This window comes from Trichogramma pretiosum, unplaced genomic scaffold, assembly GCF_000599845.2.
Source record: "Trichogramma pretiosum strain Unisexual culture from Peru unplaced genomic scaffold, Tpre_2.0 scaffold163, whole genome shotgun sequence".
Classification (NCBI taxonomy): domain Eukaryota; kingdom Metazoa; phylum Arthropoda; class Insecta; order Hymenoptera; family Trichogrammatidae; genus Trichogramma; species Trichogramma pretiosum.
In genome coordinates this window covers 107,450-127,433 of record NW_019641648.1, presented here as the reverse complement: position 1 = coordinate 127,433, position 19,984 = coordinate 107,450, and the positions used below count along the sequence as shown (strand labels likewise).

General features: G+C 46.8%; 1 protein-coding gene across 1 annotated transcript; it reads right to left on the bottom strand.

The window, feature by feature from the left end:
- Positions 1-6,642: 6,642 nt before the first annotated feature.
- On the bottom strand, positions 6,643-7,908 carry LOC111693878. The gene has a single exon (XM_023459906.1). It carries the CDS (start codon positions 7,906-7,908, stop codon positions 6,643-6,645), a length of 1,266 nt encoding a protein of 421 aa, XP_023315674.1.
- Between the last annotated feature and the right edge of the window lie 12,076 nt (positions 7,909-19,984).

Below are 19,984 nucleotides of genomic sequence, written 5' to 3'. Positions count from 1 at the left end.
ATCATTTTAAGTGACAGTTTGAGAGGACATTGGAACTTTTCAACAACTTTTTAATGAAACAATGCTGTACATTTTTTACTTGTCATTGAAATGTTTTCAATGACAAACTTTTCTGAAAGTTTTTGTGCTGTGTGGGTCAAGTCGACGAGCCGGACTTGCCGAAGCTGCGATATCAGCTGGACAGGCGCAGTTATGTCCAGTTAAGAAGTAAGTAATAACCCTTCTTTGCAGCTAATTTTGTTAAAAATTCATACATATTTTTCATTGTTTTATTTTATTGTTATCAGATTGCAACGCAAGGGCTGTGGAGTTTTTCTTTCGCTTTTGCGGGGAGCGACTCGAGAACGTGGAGGCCCTGTGGATGTCATTCGACGATGTTTACTAGTGAGTATAAAATCAACGATGCAAATGTAATCAACGATGCCAATGTAATTAACGATGCAATTTTATTTCAGCACTCGTTTAAGGACAGGAGCGGACTTAAGATATCGTTGCTCTATTTTGTCAGCGGGTTTTGTTCTATTGTTGATACAAGAGTGATTGATGTATAATTAATTGTTCATTGATAAAACAGTTCATGTAACTTGTATTATTTGTCATTCAAAATTGAAGCGATTTAACGAAATGCCACAATGCAATATTTTATGGAAACGCTTACAAAAATCTGATACTGGAAACCTAAATTTAATATAAAATCCCAAGATTTACTACAGAGCACATGTGCACCGATTCGCGCAGGAGACCGGGTCATCGGACTTTTCGAGAATTTAATGAATAAGCCTATGGCCGATCAACTTCAGCTACGATTGTAATTACAAAGCAAAGAAAAATCCTCGTGCTCAGAACTGCTCAAACTCGAGCATGGAAGAAGTGGGGCGCATTGGCTGATCTCGCGGACGTGGATGATCCGCGTGCGTATAAGTTTCTTCTTCGTGCTCGCAGAAAAGGAAAAATGACAGAATCTCATATTGCTGATTGCACGTAAATAAAGCGATAAATCGCGCATATAACGTATCGGCGAGTAGCTATGTGCACAATTCGCGCGCGACGAGGGAGTGAGTCAAGTTTCATTGATTGACACAGGCAATAGCTTTGCGAGTGCTGTGCTGGTCTGCACGTAAGTGTCTGTGTGTTTTTTTTTTTTTTTTTTTTTTTTTTTTTTTTTTTTTTTTTTTTTTTTTTTTTTTTTTTTTTTTTTTTTTTTTTTTTTTTTTTTTTTTTTTTTTTTTTTTTTTTTTTTTTTTTTTTTTTTTTTTTTTTTTTTTTTTTTTTTTTTTTTTTTTTTTTTTTTTTTTTTTTTTTTTTTTTTTTTTTTTTTTTTTTTTTTTTTTTTTTTTTTTTTTTTTTTTTTTTTTTTTTTTTTTTTTTTTTTTTTTTTTTTTTTTTTTTTTTTTTTTTTTTTTTTTTTTTTTTTTTTTTTTTTTTTTTTTTTTTTTTTTTTTTTTTTTTTTTTTTTTTTTTTTTTTTTTTTTTTTTTTTTTTTTTTTTTTTTTTTTTTTTTTTTTTTTTTTTTTTTTTTTTTTTTTTTTTTTTTTTTTTTTTTTTTTTNCTGTTGTCGTCTTGTGAGTGTGGTTCTCGCTTCAGGCGCCATCTGTGCTCCAGCAGAGCCTTGGCTCTCACATCCGGCGCCCTCTTGTGAGTGTGGTTCTCGCTTCCGACTTCATCATGGGAGTGGTGTGCTCCATCTATTGCCAGCCTTGCGAGTCCTCGCCTCAGGCTCCTACTTATGGTTTTCCTATCGCTTCCAGCTCGCACAGTGATCGGGATTTTTACCGCTTCGGAGGCTGATGACATAGCCCGGGTCTTCTGTGTGTGTGTGTGTGTTTTTTTTTTCTTTTTTTGGATGTATAACGGTGATTTATTTAGAAGAAAGAGAAAAAGGAGTTTACATTAAGTAGTAATGTAGCAGAAGAAAGAAAATAACAGATTAGTTTACATAGAGTATGTAGGTACATCCACGTCTATTTTTCCCTTTGTTCCATCCCCGCGGAAACCGCCGTTAGGCATCAGGTCATGTTCGATCTGACACAGATGCTTGGCGACAGCCACCACTGCGATGTCGTCCGCGAAGCCGACGATACGAACATCGCGATTGAAGTTGAGGCGCAGGATAGCGTCGTACATAACATTCGACAGAATCGGCCCGAGGACCGACCCTTGAGGGACACCTGCTGTGACTTCGTAGGACTCCAGACCATCGTCCGTAGTGAAGTCGAGCACTCTTGCCGAGAAGTAGCTGGAAATGATTCTCAGCAAGTAATCGGGTACGAGCAATCGGCGTAGGGCGGTGAGGATGTTGTCCCACCGGGCCGAATTGAACGCATTCCTCACGTCGAGTGTCACCACGGCGCAGTACTTCTTGGTGCCACGGCGCCATCTTTTGCCGGCGATGGCCTCTCATGCGGTGGAGATGACGTCCTCGATGGCATCTATCGTCGATCGCCCCCGCCGGAAGCCATACTGTCGCTCCGAGAGGCCTCCAGGTTTCTCTGTGAAAGCCTTCAGCCGACCGCATATGATTTTCTCAAGAATCTTGCCCACCATGTCCAGCATGCACAGCGGACGATACGAGGACGGCTCGTCTGGGGGCTTGCCTGGCTTTGGGAGCAGGACGAGCCTCTGACGCTTACAGCCAGTTGGAAAAACGCCGGTCTCCAGACATGCCGTGTACACCCGCAAGAAGATGTCGGGTCGTGCGGCGATGGCGATCTTGAGCGCCGAGTTGGGTATCCCATCCGGGCCGGGCGCTGAGCGCTCCTTGATCCTCGTCTGAGCTCCTCTGAGTTCGTCCAGGGTGACGGCCGGGATAGGCTCTCCCGTTTGTCGCGGCAGCTGCAGGGCGGGACCGCCAAGCACTCGCGGGAACAGAGCCGCCACCGCGCCACGCACCAGGAGAGGGAAGCTGGGCTGCCTGGTCTGCGGGCATCGCAGGCGCGACATGGCAATCCTGTACGGCCTGCCCCAGACGTCGCTGTCGACCTCGTCGCAGAGTTGACTCCAGCAACGGCGCTTGCTGCTCTTAATCGCATGTTTTTTTTTTTCTACTCCACCCCATTCGGACACTCACCGGTATCCGCCGTTAGGCATTGCTTCGGTGAGGCCGGGGTTAGTTGAGCATTTCTGCTACTCCTGTTAGTCGTTGTTTTCCATACATCCCCCATCCGTCGCATTGTGATATGCGACGATTAGGGGTTCAGGGACTCATCTTTATCTTCTTGATCAACCTCCGATCCCGCACGATGCCGTCGGCGATTGTCGTATCATCTTTTTCAGAGCCGTCTATTGCGTGGGCTCACATTGCTGGCATCTCCTCCTGAGTTGGGCCTCTCTTCTTAGAACTCGCTGTCAAGTGCCATCTTGTGAGTGTGGTTCTCGCTTCCGACTTCATCATGGGAGTGGTGTGCTCCATCTATTGCCAGCCTTGTGAGTCCTCGCCTCGGGCTCCTACTTATGGTTTTCCTATCGCTTCCAGCTCGCACAGTGATCGGGGTTTTTTTTACCGCTTCGGAGGCTGATGACATAGCCCGGGTCTTCTTTTTGAGTGGTACCCGCTCCACCTCAAGCACAGGCTCGACCACACCAGGCGAAAAAACGAACCTCGAAAATTCGTCTGGTGGGGAACGAACCCACGCCCTACGGCGTACCTTGTATCAGCAGGCAAGAACTATACCCACTGAGCCAAGGAGGCCGATTGATCGCATGTGTGTGTGTGTGTGTGTGTGTGTGTGTGTGTGTGTGTGTGTGTGTGTGTGTGTGTGTGTGTGTGTGTGTGTGTGTGTGTGTGTGTGTGTGTGTGTGTGTGTGTGTGTGTGTGTGTGTGTGTGTGTGTGTGTGTGTGTGTGTGTGTGTGTGTGTGTGTGTGTGTGTGTGTGTGTGTGTGTGTGTGTGTGTGTGTGTGTGTGTGTGTGTGTGTGTGTGTGTGTGTGTGTGTGTGTGTGTGTGTGTGTGTGTGTGTTATCGTACATAGATACAGCCGCCAATGTTTGGCCACTTATAGTCGTCACCGCGAGAGCTTTTACGATAGTATATAGTGACGGGCAGACGCAGGGGCGAGCTAGAGAGAGAAATGGATTGATTTCGTTTGGGAAAGGCTAGATTTTTCACTATCTCTCTCGCTCCCTATTGTTTGAGCGGTAGCACGCAACGACGAAAAAGCTAATATTAGGATCTATTGTATTTTAATAGCCAAGAGAGAGAGAGAGAGAGGAAGAGAGAAAGAGTGACGTTGCGGGTGTGCAAAACAATCGATCGGAGCTACCGATTCTCGAGCGTGCCCAAGTTCCGCGCTAAGAGGCGTCTCTTCTATTATATACATATATACGTATGATGAAAGAGAGAGAGAGAGAGAAGAGTATATCCACGTACGAGCTCGATGCGAGTGGTGTTTGTTTGCTCGGAGAGGGTTTTTTTTCCCCTTTCTTTTTGTATAATCGCTACCGTAACATAAATGTGTGCCATTCAGTCGATTAGATCTGGTTTTTGCTCTTTGATGTATGCATATGTACACGATACTCGAGATGAAGTATTAGCAACAAAAAAAGAGCACTCGTGACTCTGAGCGCTAATTCCGAGTTATGGTATAAGCAACATAGCATTTTCTTTATGCAAAAAACATATAGTTTATAGGTCAAACTTATATAAACAATATAGTAATTTATCGACATCGTAGCCGATCGCCGCGTCGCGTTGCGATAGGATGCTGCAATTGACCTTTAGACGTGGTACATCGTATTATTGCTATCATCGATCTATTCTCATGTGTGTGTGTGTGTGTGTGTGTGTCTGCGCTTGCGCTATAAATCACGACACGCGTGTAATATGGTTTGTCTACCCGATGTTTCATAACACGTCGATTATATAATTCAAGAGGTTTTCCTTGCCCTGAACACGTTTCTGCTGGTCATAATGCGAATGCGAGGCTGCGTCAGATGTGTTAGTCTCGATTTAGCACCTGCAAAAATTCACGCTCTTCAAACTCGTATCAGCTGAATCATGCAGATGATTTCGATCGATTATCCGCTCAGCTTGAAATATGCGATTTTTTTGGGCGCAGAAACAATCGAGAGGGCATGCATGCATATTGCATACGCGCTCGGGAGCTTTTATTAATCTCTCGACGGCCAACAATGAGCACTACATAATATGAGCGTTAATGCAAACAATCTTTCATTACTCCACGGCAGCAATTATCACAAGCCAACCCTTAGCCGCAGTGCATTTTTGACTACATATTATTAATTTATTTAATATGGAGTAGGCAAAGCTTAGCTTGATTGTTTGAGATCGCGTGCTGGGAAATGAGCGTTACAAGGATTGAAATCACTTTAGTTTACTACTTACTTTACTTTTCCTATCAGGGAAAGGTAGGTAAAAAATGATAGGAAAAAAAGAATCGTGAAATTTTTTTTTGTTATATAGCTGCAGAGCCAGCACACAGCTTATATATTGCGCGAGGCGCGCAACACGCATTGCTTATACACTATTCTTTTTATACACTATTCTTTTTATACACAAATTAGGAATTAACAAATTTTTGACTTTTCAGCATTTGATATAATTGTTTAAACACATTACATGTTGTTTGAGATCTACTCATTTCATTAATCTATTTTTGAAAATCGATATTAGAAATCGATTATTAAGAATCGTTCCACCCTAATGACAATTGATGTTTGTTTACAAACAATAACCTATTGTCAATCTAGAGTCTCGAGAATTTTTTGAAAGATCAAAAATTTGTGTGGTACGAGAAAGTATGATTATCCCTGGTCAAAAAGGTGGAAAATCATGTCGTTCGAGTTCGTGTATCAAGGCAGCTACAACGGTATGTACATATAACATTCATAGTATGAAAGAGTTGGCGAATAACGGGTGGATTTTAAATGGTCCCGGAATTCGCACATAATGATGACAGGTCGAGGTCCTGGGCATTGCTTACACCACAAATTCAATTTCCCTGCGATCATCTGATCGGTCGTGAAAACTAATAAGTAGGGAAATGTTTGTCTATTAATTAGACATAAATCAATTATAAATGTTCATAACATTAACAATACGTTGATTAAAAGTCGATCAAAAATTGATTAAAAGTGTGGTTAGTTCCTTGATACACGTTCACGCAGAGGTTTGAAAATCCGGATGGAAAGAAAAAAAGAGTATACATTTGTGCTATTACATTATATTTGTGTTTATTACATGTGTGCGCGTGTGTGAGTATATAAATACTCTCTTTGGCCGCTCAAGTGAGATAAGAGAGCTCGAGTGTAAGTAAGTATATATATGGGTCAAAATAATACTTTTTTACAAAACCGTGCGCACGTATGTCACCGATCTTGACGCGCTTTTGGTATGTTATAGTACATGGTAAAAAGGTCCCAAAAAAATTTTTTTAGACCCCCTCCCCCCCTCCTACCCCCCACTTCCGGTATAAACGTCCATTTTCGATCTATATTTTTTCTGAGGACATGAAGCAATTAAAAAATCTAAAAAAATTCACAAGAATACTTTTTAACAATCCAAACCACCTTGAATTTTTCCAGATTTTTTAAGTGCTTCAGGCCTTCAGAAAAAATCATTGAAAATTCTGAAAATCGAAATACGGCGGTATGAGCCGATATAGTAAACGGAAATTTTTTCAGTTTTTTATTGCACTGAAAAACAGGGGTGCACGGGCAGGGTGACGGCTGGTATGAATGCTCCTGCCTGGACTGGTGGTGGCAGAGCTGGCACGTCAGGCACGCGGGAGAAGAGGGCAGCCACTATGCGGCGCACTAGGGTCGGAGAGCTTGGAGTAATTGCTCTCGGGCCTCTGAGACGGGACATGACTGTCTCGTACGGTTTGCCCCACACATCCTCATTGACCTCGTCGCATAGCTCACTCCAGCATAGGCGCTTGCTGGTCTTGATGGCAGCGCGCAGGAGACGTCTTGCGGAGGCATAGCTCGCCTGGCAGGCGCCTTCATTTGGCCGACCACGTGCTCTTTGGGCAAGCCTTCGCGCTCGCAGGCATAAGCGCCGCAGGTCGGCAATCTCGCTTGTCCACCAGTACACCGCACAGCGACGGCGTCTTCCGCCCGACCTGGCCATAGACACGTCGCATGCACTGGTAATGACGGCCATGAGCCTCGTCGCCATCTCTTCAGTGGGCCCGGGTGGAACCGCAGCATTGGCCATCGTGACTGAGAAGCACTCCGTGTCAAGGGTGCCTGCGTTCCATTTGCAGCTTTGGCGCGTTGTGGGTCTAGGCGGTCTGATGTTCGCTATCTCAAACACAATAGCTTGATGGTCGCTATGTGTGTATAGTTCGCTTACAGCCCATGATGTAATTCGGGGAGCGAGTGTGTCGCTGGCGAAGGTGAGATCGATGACCGAGTAGCCCAATGCACCGGCAAATGTTGGTGTGTCACCGGTGTTTAGCAGTGCAGCTTCGAGGGTGGCGAGCGCGTTCAGGAGGATGGTGCCACGCTGTCTCGTCACTCGGCATCCCCACTCCGTTGCCCAGGCGTTGAAATCGCCCGCGACGATGAGCGGCCTCCTATTCAAGGCCTCCTCTATGATGTCACTGAGAAGAGCGAAAAATTCTACGTCAGCGAGTCTTGGTGGAGCGTAGACACTGAAAAGGTAGATTCCGTTGATTCGGGCCCAGGTGAAAAAGGGACGCGCTCTTGCTGGGCGCTCCTGCACCGTGCTGCCTCCCTGCACCCAGATCGCGGCTTGGCTGTTGGCATCAGCTAGCCATGTGTAAGGCGGTTCAAGGTTCTTGTATTGATCGCTTACTACGGCCACGTTGATGCGCTCCTCGAGAATGGTTTGACTCAGGAGATCCTGAGCAGCCTTGCAATGGTTGAGGTTCAGCTGCAAGATCCTCATTATTGGCGGACTTGGTTTGTCTTCTGTGCGAATGGGCATTGCTGGCTTGTGGACGCGTGGTCGTGGACAGCGCCTTGCTCTTGGCAAAAGACGCACGAAGGTTTGTTTTTGCAGTCCTTTCTCCGATGGCCTGTTTGTCAGCAGCGGAAACAGTGCGCCGAGCGATCTGGTCCCTTGCAGCGAGCCGAGATGTGGCCGGGGCTCCAGCAGCGATAGCAGCGCAGGGTATCCTCACGAACACTGATGCGGCAGTTGATCCAGCCAACACGAATGTGACCGAGTTTCAGAGCCTTGGCGGCTAGGTCATCAGGGAGCGCGGCGACAGCCACCTGCGTTCCCGCGTACGCCTTCCGCAGCGTTTTGACTGCATCCTTGTTGATGTGCGAGGCACTCAGCGATGCGCTCAGTGCTTCGGCGATCTCATCCTCGGTGGTACACTCGTCGAGATCCCGGATCTCGATCACAGTAGTATGCTGTAGGGCGCTGGCAGTGGCCGTGTCACCGAGGACTTTGTCCAATTCCGCGCCGAGGGTGGAGAAATTTTCCACGTTTTTCTTCAGTTGAAGAACCAGGGCTCCCGCAGCGCTGCGTCTGATATTTTGGACGCTGCTTCCGACTGATTGCTGCAAGGTCGTGTCCGACTTGAGGGTACGCAGAATATCTGCATAAGTAGTTGCATCTTTTGCCTTGATTACGATTGCGTCCGGTCGATGGTGAACTCTTCGCTGTGTTGGCCGTGGCTTCGGCTCTTGCCGGAGGCGCGCAGATGCAACTGTTGTTACCGGCTCATTTCAGCGGCGATGACGACGGTGGTCAGCGAGGACAAAGCCGTCCTGATCTGCGGCATCGTTGTTGTTCTCGTCTAGCTGCCTAGATGCAGCTGTCGCGGCACGGCGCTTCGGAGTTCCTAGAGTCTCCGAAGGTAACATTGCACGCCGTTTGCTAGTTTCACCGACCGAGAACAACGGAGACGGGCCGACCGCCTTGTCCGCAGTAGGAGGTGGGGCCGGCCCTGTGCTCTTCTTCGCCTTCTTGAACGCCGATACGGCCTGCACAAGGCACGCCGTGTACCTGCCTATCTCCTTATGCAGGTTTCCTTTGGGCTCGATGAAGCTGGCAAGACCACTTACTAGACCTTCAATACGTGTCCACTTCTCTTCATAATTCCCGGTCGCAAAGTCTGCGATGGTCGGGAGCGAAACATCCTTGGTTGTCACCAGAGGGGCGCCAAGGATTTTCTTCATGGTGGCCGCCGCCACCATAGAAGGCGAGGACCTGATCTTCGATGATAACGGCAGCGGTGGAACGCTCTTCAATCGGCTCGTCGTTCCGTCATCACACGCCGATTTAGGCACCTGTGGCCCCCGCTGCCCGTCGCTCATAGCTACCGATTCGACGTGAGTCTACACGGCAGCGCGAAGCTCGTACTCACACTAACGCGCGCGGCTCACACGGATGGGACCGAGCGCGGGAAAACACAGTACTGTGGCACTTGGCAAAGACACACAATATAAAACAGCTTGTTACAGCTGTTTTATACTTATTTTAAGATCCACCGAGTAGTTAGAGAGTTATGCTTCATTGTATCGGGATGAAAAATGTTTTTTTTTGAAAAAAAAAATTTTTTTCGATTTTTTTTCATGTATAAATGAAGGAATTTTTATACTTTTTTACTGTAGAATGGAAGCAGAGCAGTCAAACTTTAATTTAAGACCAAAAAAATAGAAATTCACTGAATATTTTTAAAATCAACGACTCGAAATGAAAAGTGGTTTTTTCGTTGCTTCCTCATAGAGGAAGCTCTGTGATAGGCTCGAAAACGAGATTTTGAACCAGACCTCGTAGGACAATTTAGTTTATATATTTGGAAACTACATTGAATTACCAACATATGTCTGTATGTGTGTGTGTGTGTGTGTGTTTTTTTTTTTTCTACTCCACCCCATTCGGACACTCACCGGTATCCGCCGTTAGGCATTGCTTCGGTGAGGCCGGGGTTGGTTGAGCATTTCTGCTACTCCTGTTAGTCGTTGTTTTTTCCATACATCCCCCATCCGTCGCATAGTGATATGCNTAGGGTCGGAGAGCTTGCTCTCGGCCCTCTGAGACGGGACATGACTGTCTCGTACGGTTTGCCCCACACATCCTCGTTGACCTCGTCACATAGCTTACTCCAGCATAGGCGCTTGCTGGTCTTGATGGCAGCGCGCAGGAGACGTCTTGCGGAGGTATAGCTCGCCTGGCAGGCGCCTTCATTTGGCCGACCACGTGCTCTTTGGGCAAGCCTTCGCGCTCGCAGGCATGAGCGCCGCAGGTCGGCAATCTCGCTTGTCCACCAGTACACCGCGCAGCGACGGCGTCTTCCGCCCGACCTGGCCATAGACACGTCGCATGCACTGGTAATGACGGCCATGAGCCTCGTCGCCATCTCTTCAGTGGGCCCGGGTGGAACCGCAGCATTGGCCATCGTGACTGAGAAGCACTCCGAGTCAAGGGTGCCTGCGTTCCATTTGCAACTTTGGCGCATTGTGGGTCTAGGCGGTCTGATGTTCGCTATCTCAAACACAATAGCTTGATGGTCGCTATGTGTATATAGTTCGCTTACAGCCCATGATGTAATTCGGGGAGCGAGTGTGTCGCTGGCGAAGGTGAGATCGATTACCGAGTAGCCCAATGCACCGGCGAATGTTGGTGTGTCGCCGGTGTTTAGCAGTACAGCTTCGAGGGTGGCGAGCGCGTCCAGGAGGATGGTGCCACGCTGTCTCGTCACTCGGCATCCCCACTCCATTGCCCAGGCGTTGAAATCGCCCGCGACGATGAGCGGCCTCCTATTCCAGGCCTCCTCTATGATGTCACTGAGAAGAGCGGAAAATTCTTCGTCAGCGAGTCTTGGTGGAGCGTAGACACTGAAAAGGTAGATTCCGTTGTTTCGGGCCCAGGTGAAAAAGGGACGCGCTCTTGCTGGGCGCTCCTGCACCGTGCTGCCTCCCTGCACCCAGATCGCGGCTTGGCTGTTGGCATCAGCTAGCCATGTGTAAGGCGGTTCAAGGTTCTTGTATTGATCGCTTACTACGGCCACGTTGATGCGCTCCTCGAGAATGGTTTGACTCAGGAGATCCTGAGCAGCCTTGCAATGGTTTAGGTTTAGCTGCAAGATCCTCATTATCGGCGGGCTTGGTTTGTCTTCTGTGCGAATGGGCATTGCTGGCTTGTGGACGCGTGGTCGTGGACAGCACCTTGCTCCTGGCAAGAGACGCACGTTGGTTTGTTTTTGCAGTCCTTTCTCCGATGGCCTGTTTGTCCGCAGCGGAAGCAGTGCGCCGAGCGATCTGGTCTCTTGCAGCGAGCCGAGATGTGGCCGGGGCTCCAGCAGCGATAGCAGCGCAGGGTTTCCTCACGAACACGGATACGGCAGTTGACCCAGCCAACACGAATGTGACCGAGTTTCAGAGCCTTGGCGGCTAGGTCATCAGGGAGCGCGGCGACAGCCACCTGCGTTCCCACGTACGCCTTCCGCAGCGTTTTGACTGCATCCTTGTTGATGTGCGGGGCACTCAGCGATGCGCTCAGTGCTTCAGCGATCTCATCCTCGGTGGTACACTCGTCGAGATCCCGGATCTCGATCACAGTAGTATGCTGTAGGGCGCTGGCAGTGGCCGTGTCACCGAGGACTTTGTCCAATTCCGCGCCGAGGGTGGAGGCGTTTTCCACGTTTTTCTTCAGTTGGAGAACCAGGGCTCCTGCAGCGCTGCGTCGGATATTTTGGACGCTGCTTCCGACTGATTGCTGCAAGGTCGTGTCCGACTTGAGGGTACGCAGAATATCTGCATAAGTAGTTGCATCTTTCGCCTTGATTACGATTGCGTCCGGTCGATGGTGAACTCTTCGCTGTGTTGGCCGTGGCTTCGGCTCTTGCCGGGGGCGCGCAGATGCAACTGTTGTTACCGGCTCATTTCGGCGGCGATGACGACGGTGGTCAGTGAGGACAAAGCCGTCCTGATCTGCGGCATCGTTGTTGTTCTCGTCTAGCTGCCTAGATGCAGCTGTCGCGGCACGGCGCTTCGGAGTTGCTAGAGTCTCCGGCGGTGACATTGCACGCCGTTTGCTGGTTTCACCGACCGAGAACAACGGAGACGTGCCGACCGCCTTGTCCGCAGTAGGAGGTGGGGCCGGCCCTGTGCTCTTCTTCGCCTTCTTGAACGCCGATACGGCCTGCACAAGGCACGCCGTGTACCTGCCTATCTCCTTGTGCAGGTTTCCTTTGGGCTCGATGAAGCTGGCAAGACCACTTACTAGACCTTCAATACGTGTCCACTTCTCATCATAATTCCCGGTCGCAATGTCTGCGATGGTCGGGAGCGGAGCATCCTTGGTTGTCACCAGAGGGGCGCCAAGGATTTTCTTCGTGGTGGCCGCCGCCGCCATCGAAGGCGAGGACCTGATCTTCGATGATAACGGCAACGGTGGAACGTTCTTCAATCGGCTCGTTGCTCCGTCATCACGCGCCGATTTAGGCGCCTGTGGCCCCCGCTGCCTGTCGCTCATAGCTACCGATTCGACGCGAGTCTACACGGCAGCGCAGAGCACCGGTACAGCAGCGCGAAGCTCGTACTCACACTAACGCGCGCGGCTCACACGGATGGGACCGAGCGCGGGAAAACACAGCACTGTGGCACCTGGCAACGACACACAACACAAAACAGCTTGTTTCAGCTGCACGAACACAGCGGCGGGGCAGCACACACACATGCACCGACGCGGCGCGCCACCGCGATCACGCAGCACTCGCACAAGCACTATGGCACAACGTGTACCGTCACAAAAGATCGAAAATGTAGGAGCCCGAGCAGAACACGTCCTGTTCGCTTCGCTCTTCGTAGTCCGTGTGTGTGTGTGTGTGGGTGAATGTGCATTTGTGAGGGTGTGTGTGATCGTTCTCCGTGTTTGCTACTTACATAAAATTCTTCAAGGTTTTTCTTATGTCAATCATCGCATCGTCACTGAGCTTTTTATCCAATGAATCATTCACTATTCTCTCAGCGTCTCGAAAATGGGCTCTCCGGCAAATCTTTCGAAAGTTGATAGCCCGTTCTTCGCTTTCAGTTATCAGTTCAGATTCATACAACGCTGCGATGATTTTACGAGCAATTTTTAGCTAAATGTTTTGGACATTTGTTACAGCAAAGCTGAACTGGAATCTGACCAAGTAAAACCAAAATCGTATGTTATTCAAGTAATAACATTTACCGTCGTTATTTTTTATTTCGTTATGGCGTTATGTGATTACCGGTACATAAATGCAGCAGCAGCGGTAAGTGGTGAAAATGTATACACTGGCTTATTAATGAATCCTTGCAGCCCACCGCAAACTCTAAAAAATTTCGCCAACGATCGATACCAAGATTCTTTATTAGTTCGATTTCCCTTAATATTCATCGTTGTGTGCACCAGATATTTTAGAAAATTAAGATCTTTCAAATTTTTTTCTGTTATTTTAGATTTCGACATAGCTTCTTTAATATAAACACGCAACTTTTCTAAATGATCGACTCGAGTAGAAAAATAATACGTATTAAACATGGCGTTGACCATTTTGATTTTAATAATTTTTAAAATGTAGGGTTATATCCAGCTTGAAAATTCTCAATTTCGAGCATTTGAATTGAGTTGAAGTACATAAACAACAACTGTATACTTCAGCACACGGTTCGCACGATGCTTCTCAAAGTTTCGTTTAGCAAGACGCTACTTCGGATGCAAAATGCTATTTAAAAATAAAATTCAAAATAAAAAGTACATTGGCATTAGACTGACAAAAAAAAACCAATTAAAAATTGGGATATCATATTATAGCAAGTATTCAAGAGAATATAAGCTATATGTATGCATGTATATTCGCGCCTAGGGGTGCGCATGAGTCGTGTGTATGTGTTTTAGAGAACGCAGGTTCATATTCACTCGCCAGCACAGCGCTGGGCTCAGCGAAAATCGATCCCTGACTCTAGAGACGGTAAAATCTTCCTCGGGGCGAGCGGTCGACTCGTTCTCGTGATGCTTTTATGTTTTTCGAAAAATTAAGTAAAGTTTCATACATCGCGACTCGCCAGCACAACGTTGGGCTCAGCGAAAATCGACCTGTGACTCTGGCGAGGGTAAAATCTTCCTCGGGGCGAGCAGTCGACTCGTTCTCATGCTGCTTTTATGATTTTCGAAAAATTAAGTCAAATTTCATAGATCGCGACTCAAGCGTAATTGAGTACAATATTTTTTATTTTCTGAGCAATCCATTTTATTTTTTGTGCTCTTTTCATAACGCGTCCTAATGCTAACTCTGCGATGCATATCTCCACATAGGCCTTTTCTTTTTGAAACTCTGGCAGTGCACTGAATGAATCGGGATGATGTTTGCCGACTATCAACCGAAAGCGATTGTGCCATTCTTCACTAACGTTATTGGTTTTGTGAGTCCCTGCTAACACTGCATCATATTGATTCCATAACTATTTACAATAATATAATTACACACAGATGACCGATGTTTGCAGTAAAGCAAACAATCGAACACTGATCTATGTATAGTACTATTTACTACTTAGTACTGTTTGGCTCAATTAAAATTCGTTTCCCATCTTCGGGGATGTATTCGAAATACTTGTCGTGAAAATGGGAGTCAGGAAATTTTATTCGGAAAAATGGTTGTCGTGAAATTGGCTTCGGGATTTTCGATTGTAGAGAAAAATACTTGTCGGGAAAATGGTTGTCGTAAAAGCAGAGTCGGGAAAGTGGGGGGGAACCAGATCAAGGCTTCATTGAAGATGAAGATCTTGTACAACGTGATGTGGACTTTTTCACAAGAAGCTTACGCCCAACAGCTGGGTCAGGTAAGAAAGCAATAATATTTTATATTCAATGTAATGCTAATGCTTTTTTGTGCTACCCCAACCTAAAGTAACATTTTACTCCCGCTGAGCAAAACCAAAATGGTACTTTAGGCTGGTGGGTTCACAAAAATTTGTATTTGCACCTATGTAGCGAAAAAAGAAAGTCTCAGAGCACGTGTTATTTATCATCCGAGGCGAAGCCGAGGTTTATAATACAATTTCCAGTTTTTCACTCCCTAGGTGCAAAATATACTATTTAAAAGCCGTATCTAAAAATAACGTAACATTTTTTTATAGATGGAGAGTTGGAAAATACCAGATACGTGAGAAGAGGAAGGACATTGCGAATTGGTAATAAAAGTGTTTTTATACCGAAACAAATAATTGAATAAACCCCAAAATAGTTTCATGTATATATTTTGCAATCAAACAGTGCAAGATCTTCAACATCTGCAACAAGTTGCGATGATAAATTTGCGACCTCATCCTCACCAGCAAGCGCAAGTTTTACGAAACAAAAATGTTATCAGAAACATAGAACCTGGAAACAACAATGAAAACGGTGAGTGGAAAATAATCATGGAATTAATCTTATGACATCAATCATGATATTTGAGAACGAGCATTTTCGACGTACATAAAACTAAATCATTATTAGCAATCACTAGAGAAAAATTAATATAATATATAAATATATACTTACGTTCATATGTTTCAAATCAAATAGAGCAAAATCTTCAACAGCTGCCCGTAGTGGTGAGGAATTTGCGACCACTCCCCCACCGTCAAGCGCGTGTTTTACAAAACGAGAGGGTTGATAGGATCGCGGAAAGTGGCCAAAATGATGACCACAGTAAGTTGAAAATAATTATGCTGATAGTGTAAAAGACGTTAAAAATAATATTTATAAACGAACATTTTCGACGTACATGAAACTAATTGTAAATACTCGCACCAGATCCTTTGAACGAAACGCAAGGAATCGTAAGAGTTCCAGCTCCCCCTGTTGATGTCCCGACTGATGAGCCAATGAATGTAGTCAACCAAGTTGATGACGCTGTAAATGAAAATGGAAGGATTCGTGCAGAACGAATGGATTGTAAGTTTATTTTATAAATCAATTGAATTAAAAAAATGTTTAATCATAATACTTATCAACCTTTCTTTGCAGTTATTGATGCAGTTATTGAACACAATAAATTAATTGTTCAGTAAGCGGAACTTGAACAAGATAATGAAATCAGTAAGAAATATATAGTAATGCTACTGGGCACATTTCACGAATGATTATGTATGAATGAAAGCAAAAAGTACATAAAATTAATTCATATTTTATACTTACACAGATCCGTCACCCAACCGTAAAAACGTAAAAACCCCATACGGCCCCGAGGCAGATTGACACAGATAGCAGAATTGAACTTAACAAAAGACAACAATAGCAAGTTTTAGCAGATGAATACAAGATACAACAACAACAATTGAATATATATACAACAAGACAACAGATTTACAAACAACAATTAAATTAGAACTAACAACAATATGTACATATTTACAAGCAGAAGCATGAGTGCGCAGTGACCCGCACCGCTCCAGAGAGCGCACGCGAGCACACAACGAACGCCGACCCGCAGTCAGACGAGCGAAGATACAGAAGCCCCCCGGCAGCCCCACTGCCCAGCCAAAGCAAGCAGAGCACAAGCTCCTAACACACTGAGTGTTCAGGGCTGCAGTTGAAATTGTAGGTTAAACGGTTAGTGAAAGGAGACCTGTTAGAGGAAGAGGTATGGGTGTGAGATTCTCGGTTACACAGCGCTGCAGCCATTCTGTTTTCTCAAGAGAGAGGAAATGGTTACGTAGGAGGGATCGAGGATTTGGTGTATTGGGTCGAAGGGAAAAAGGGCTAGATATGGAATTAATCAGTTTCGTGGTTGTATGTGTGAATGAACGATGAAGTGTTGATGTATTGGCAGATGGATAGTCAAGTCGTAGAGGGAGTCGTCGGGTGACTCTGCGAGTCGGATCTTGGCCTTCAAGCAATTTGAAACGTGTGGCAAGGCACGATGGAGTGTTTGAAATAATAATTTTTCTTGCTTGAAGGACCATTAGCTGATCACGCCTACGCTTAATAGACAGCCAACCTAGAACCAAGCGGTAAGGGGTGACGTGCGCTGTTCTTGGGATGTTACCGTAAATAAACCGTATACAAGCGTTTTGCAAACGTTGCAGCTTCAATTCCTGCTCAACCGTAAAACTCGTGAGCACAGCCGCTTCGTAGCCTAGGTGTAGTAAAATTAGCGCCTGAACAAGTCGCTGGCGCAGATGACGGGTCAGGGAGTGACGGTGGTAGCGCAGTGAGTAAAGTGAATAATGGACTTTGGATGAAATGGATGAGATGTGAGAGTCCCAGTTCAGTGTTGAGTTGAGTACTACTCCAAGGATTTTTATTGCAGGTGAATATTCGAGCAAAGTACCGGCTCAAGTAATTTTAGGCGGTCCTGCTCTGTAAAGGGCGTTGGTGAAGACGCGGCTTTCAAGAAGCAGCACACAAGTTTTCTGGGTATTTAAACTGAAGCTCGATCACGGTCATGCATAAATCTCCGAACCTCGCAATCTACCCAGGGCTTGTGATGGGCCGTTAGTCTCTCCGGTCTCAGTGGGGCCAAGTTGTCGGCAGCTGAGATTATGGCAGTGGTAATCGCAGAGACAAGTGGACCGAGGCTACAGTCGTTGTTACTCGCAGCTGAGGCGGGTACACTGAGCAGTGGTGATAGGGCGGCATCAACAGCTGCCGGGGTCACATTACGCCAGGATCTGATGAATCGAGGTGGGGGTAGGGGTAATGTACGTGATAGATTGTAATTCATGGTGATGAGATCATGCCCCGCCGCAAATGGTACCAGCGATTTTGTGTGCACAATGACCGAGCCCACGTCACGCACCATACATAGGTCTATGCAGGACTCGTGCAGTGAACCATCAGTTGCATACACAACGTGATGAGTGGGCTCAGTGGCATTCACAATATGAAGGTTGTAAGCAGAGAGAAGATGATCCAAAAATACAGCATGGCCATTTTTGCGGCAGAGCATATTTATGTTTAGGTCGCCGGTGATGATGATATGGTCGAAATAGGGTAGAAAGTATGAGGATTTGTCAAAAAATACTATGGGATAACGTGAGTTTGGGTAGCGATATATAACTGCAAATAAAAGTTTAAATGAAGATGTATGTGGCGAAGTTATGGAGCAAATGAGATATTGTGGATAACTGGAAAAGATGGCATCGGATGCAGAGAGAATGGAGACACAGAGGTCATTACGGAAATATAAAGCAACTCCACCACCCTCTCTGCCTACACGGTCGTTACGGTAAAAATTGTAGTTTGGAAGTGAAAAAAGTGAAGAGTTCATGTGGGGTTTGAAAAATGTTTCGTTCAGAGCAATGATGTCGTATGAATTTGATGATGAAAGATGTTCGATGCTATTGAAATGAGTATATAGACGATTTATGTTTGTGCAAGCAGTGGGGTCAGGCACGGCTGAAAGCTGCCAAGGTTGAAATAGCCCAAGATTAGCGACGTCGTTGACCAGTACGGGCAGCACGTCATGGGCTGGACGCATGTAGATCATCAGGCCACGACGTACCGGAGCAAGATAGCCGAGCTCGCGAGAACGACGCTGGGCTGCACGCAATAAACCATACACTGGTGGTGGTAAAATGGCAGAGATGTTAAGCGCTGAAATCTCTGGGACGTTGAAGAGGCGCGACAAGGATATGCCAGGAGCACGTCTGTACGCCCGGGCAGCCTCATCACGCCAAGTAGCGCATGAAAAACGTACAACCATTGTAATAGTGGCGGCAACCCCGGCAGCAGGTGGAGGGTCGGTGGGACGACGGGGACGCCACTCGTGCACCGCAACAACGTGTGGACACAGCCTTCCCAGTTCCAGGGCGTGAAGAAGACGCTCCGCAGTGTCAATGGAGATCTCAACAGTACGAGGGAGACCGTCGAAGCGCACCTCGTATTCATCCCGGAGGGTGGCTAGCTGTGAAGGGGGGAACCTGGGTAGACTGGTGAGATGATGCAACGAGGGCATCGACGCGCTCACCGAGACGCGCAAGCTGGTTCGCATGATCATCTCGCACCGCTCGAATTGACTGGGCCAGCTCATCCTGCACAGTCTCGATTCTTACGAACCTTGGGGTGATTTGCTGATTAATATATGATATTATTCGATCATCCCTTGCATCAACTCTAGCCTCGAGTCGACTCAAGCTAGCCAGTATTTGGCTCGTTACGACAGGGGGCATTTGGGTGTTTGATGTGGACGCCTGAGTCGTAGTGGTGATGGTACTCGTAGATGAGCTAGACACTGTAGTTGGTTGAGTGTATGTTAACGTTGCAAAGTTAACTGATGAGACTGGTGGGTCAGGTTGGCCTAATAGGTTCGCCGCGGTCGCTGGAACGCTCATCTCGGCAGCAACAGAGATAGATTGAGCGGGGGATGGAACTTGAGGTGGTGGACCCTTCGGAGCGCGACGCTTCTTCTGCTGCTTGACCGCAGTGTTCGCGACCGACGTATTACCACGCAAACGAGCTGTCTCTGATAGAACCGGAGAGGCCTTTGAATTCAAGCCACGAAGGGAAGACGACCGAGTGATGGTACTCTTTACGCGCGAGGTTGATTCCACAGCCACCGAACGACTGCGTTTCAACGAACGGGTCGAGTTTCATGGCGAAGCTCTCTCACGCTTGACTTTTATTGGGATGGATAAAGTATGACCGTGAGTGAGTGATGGAGAAACAAGCTGTACAGGAGTATCGGGAGGAATGGAAAGGGAAGAGAGAGACAGACTGGACTGAGACTGTATCACTGAGTTGCTGTGAGAGGGAAGGGATATGTGGGTAGAAGGGGATTAGGAAGACTGCAGTCCTGATGACAGCTCAGACGGATCAGAAGAAGCACCAGCAGCAGCAGCTGAACGACAGAACTAACAGAAAGTCTCACCATCGTCGACGAGCGTCAGACAGCGGGCGCAGCGCTCAGAGGATGCCCGCATGCTCAACCCTAGACCGGCACGCGATGCAATCCACGCTCAATACCACTGGATGATGCCCTCTGTAGTAGGTGTTGTTTTGTAGACTTGAGTCCCAAACGTAAGATTGAATAGCGGTGGACAATCACGCGCAATGATGGGTATCACTTCGGTAAAAGCACCAAGTTCAA

Coding starts and splice junctions, on each gene's coding strand:
- LOC111693878 (XM_023459906.1), bottom strand. CDS start 7,908: ATGCCCATTCGCACAGAAGACAAACCAAGTCCGCCAATAATGAGGATC.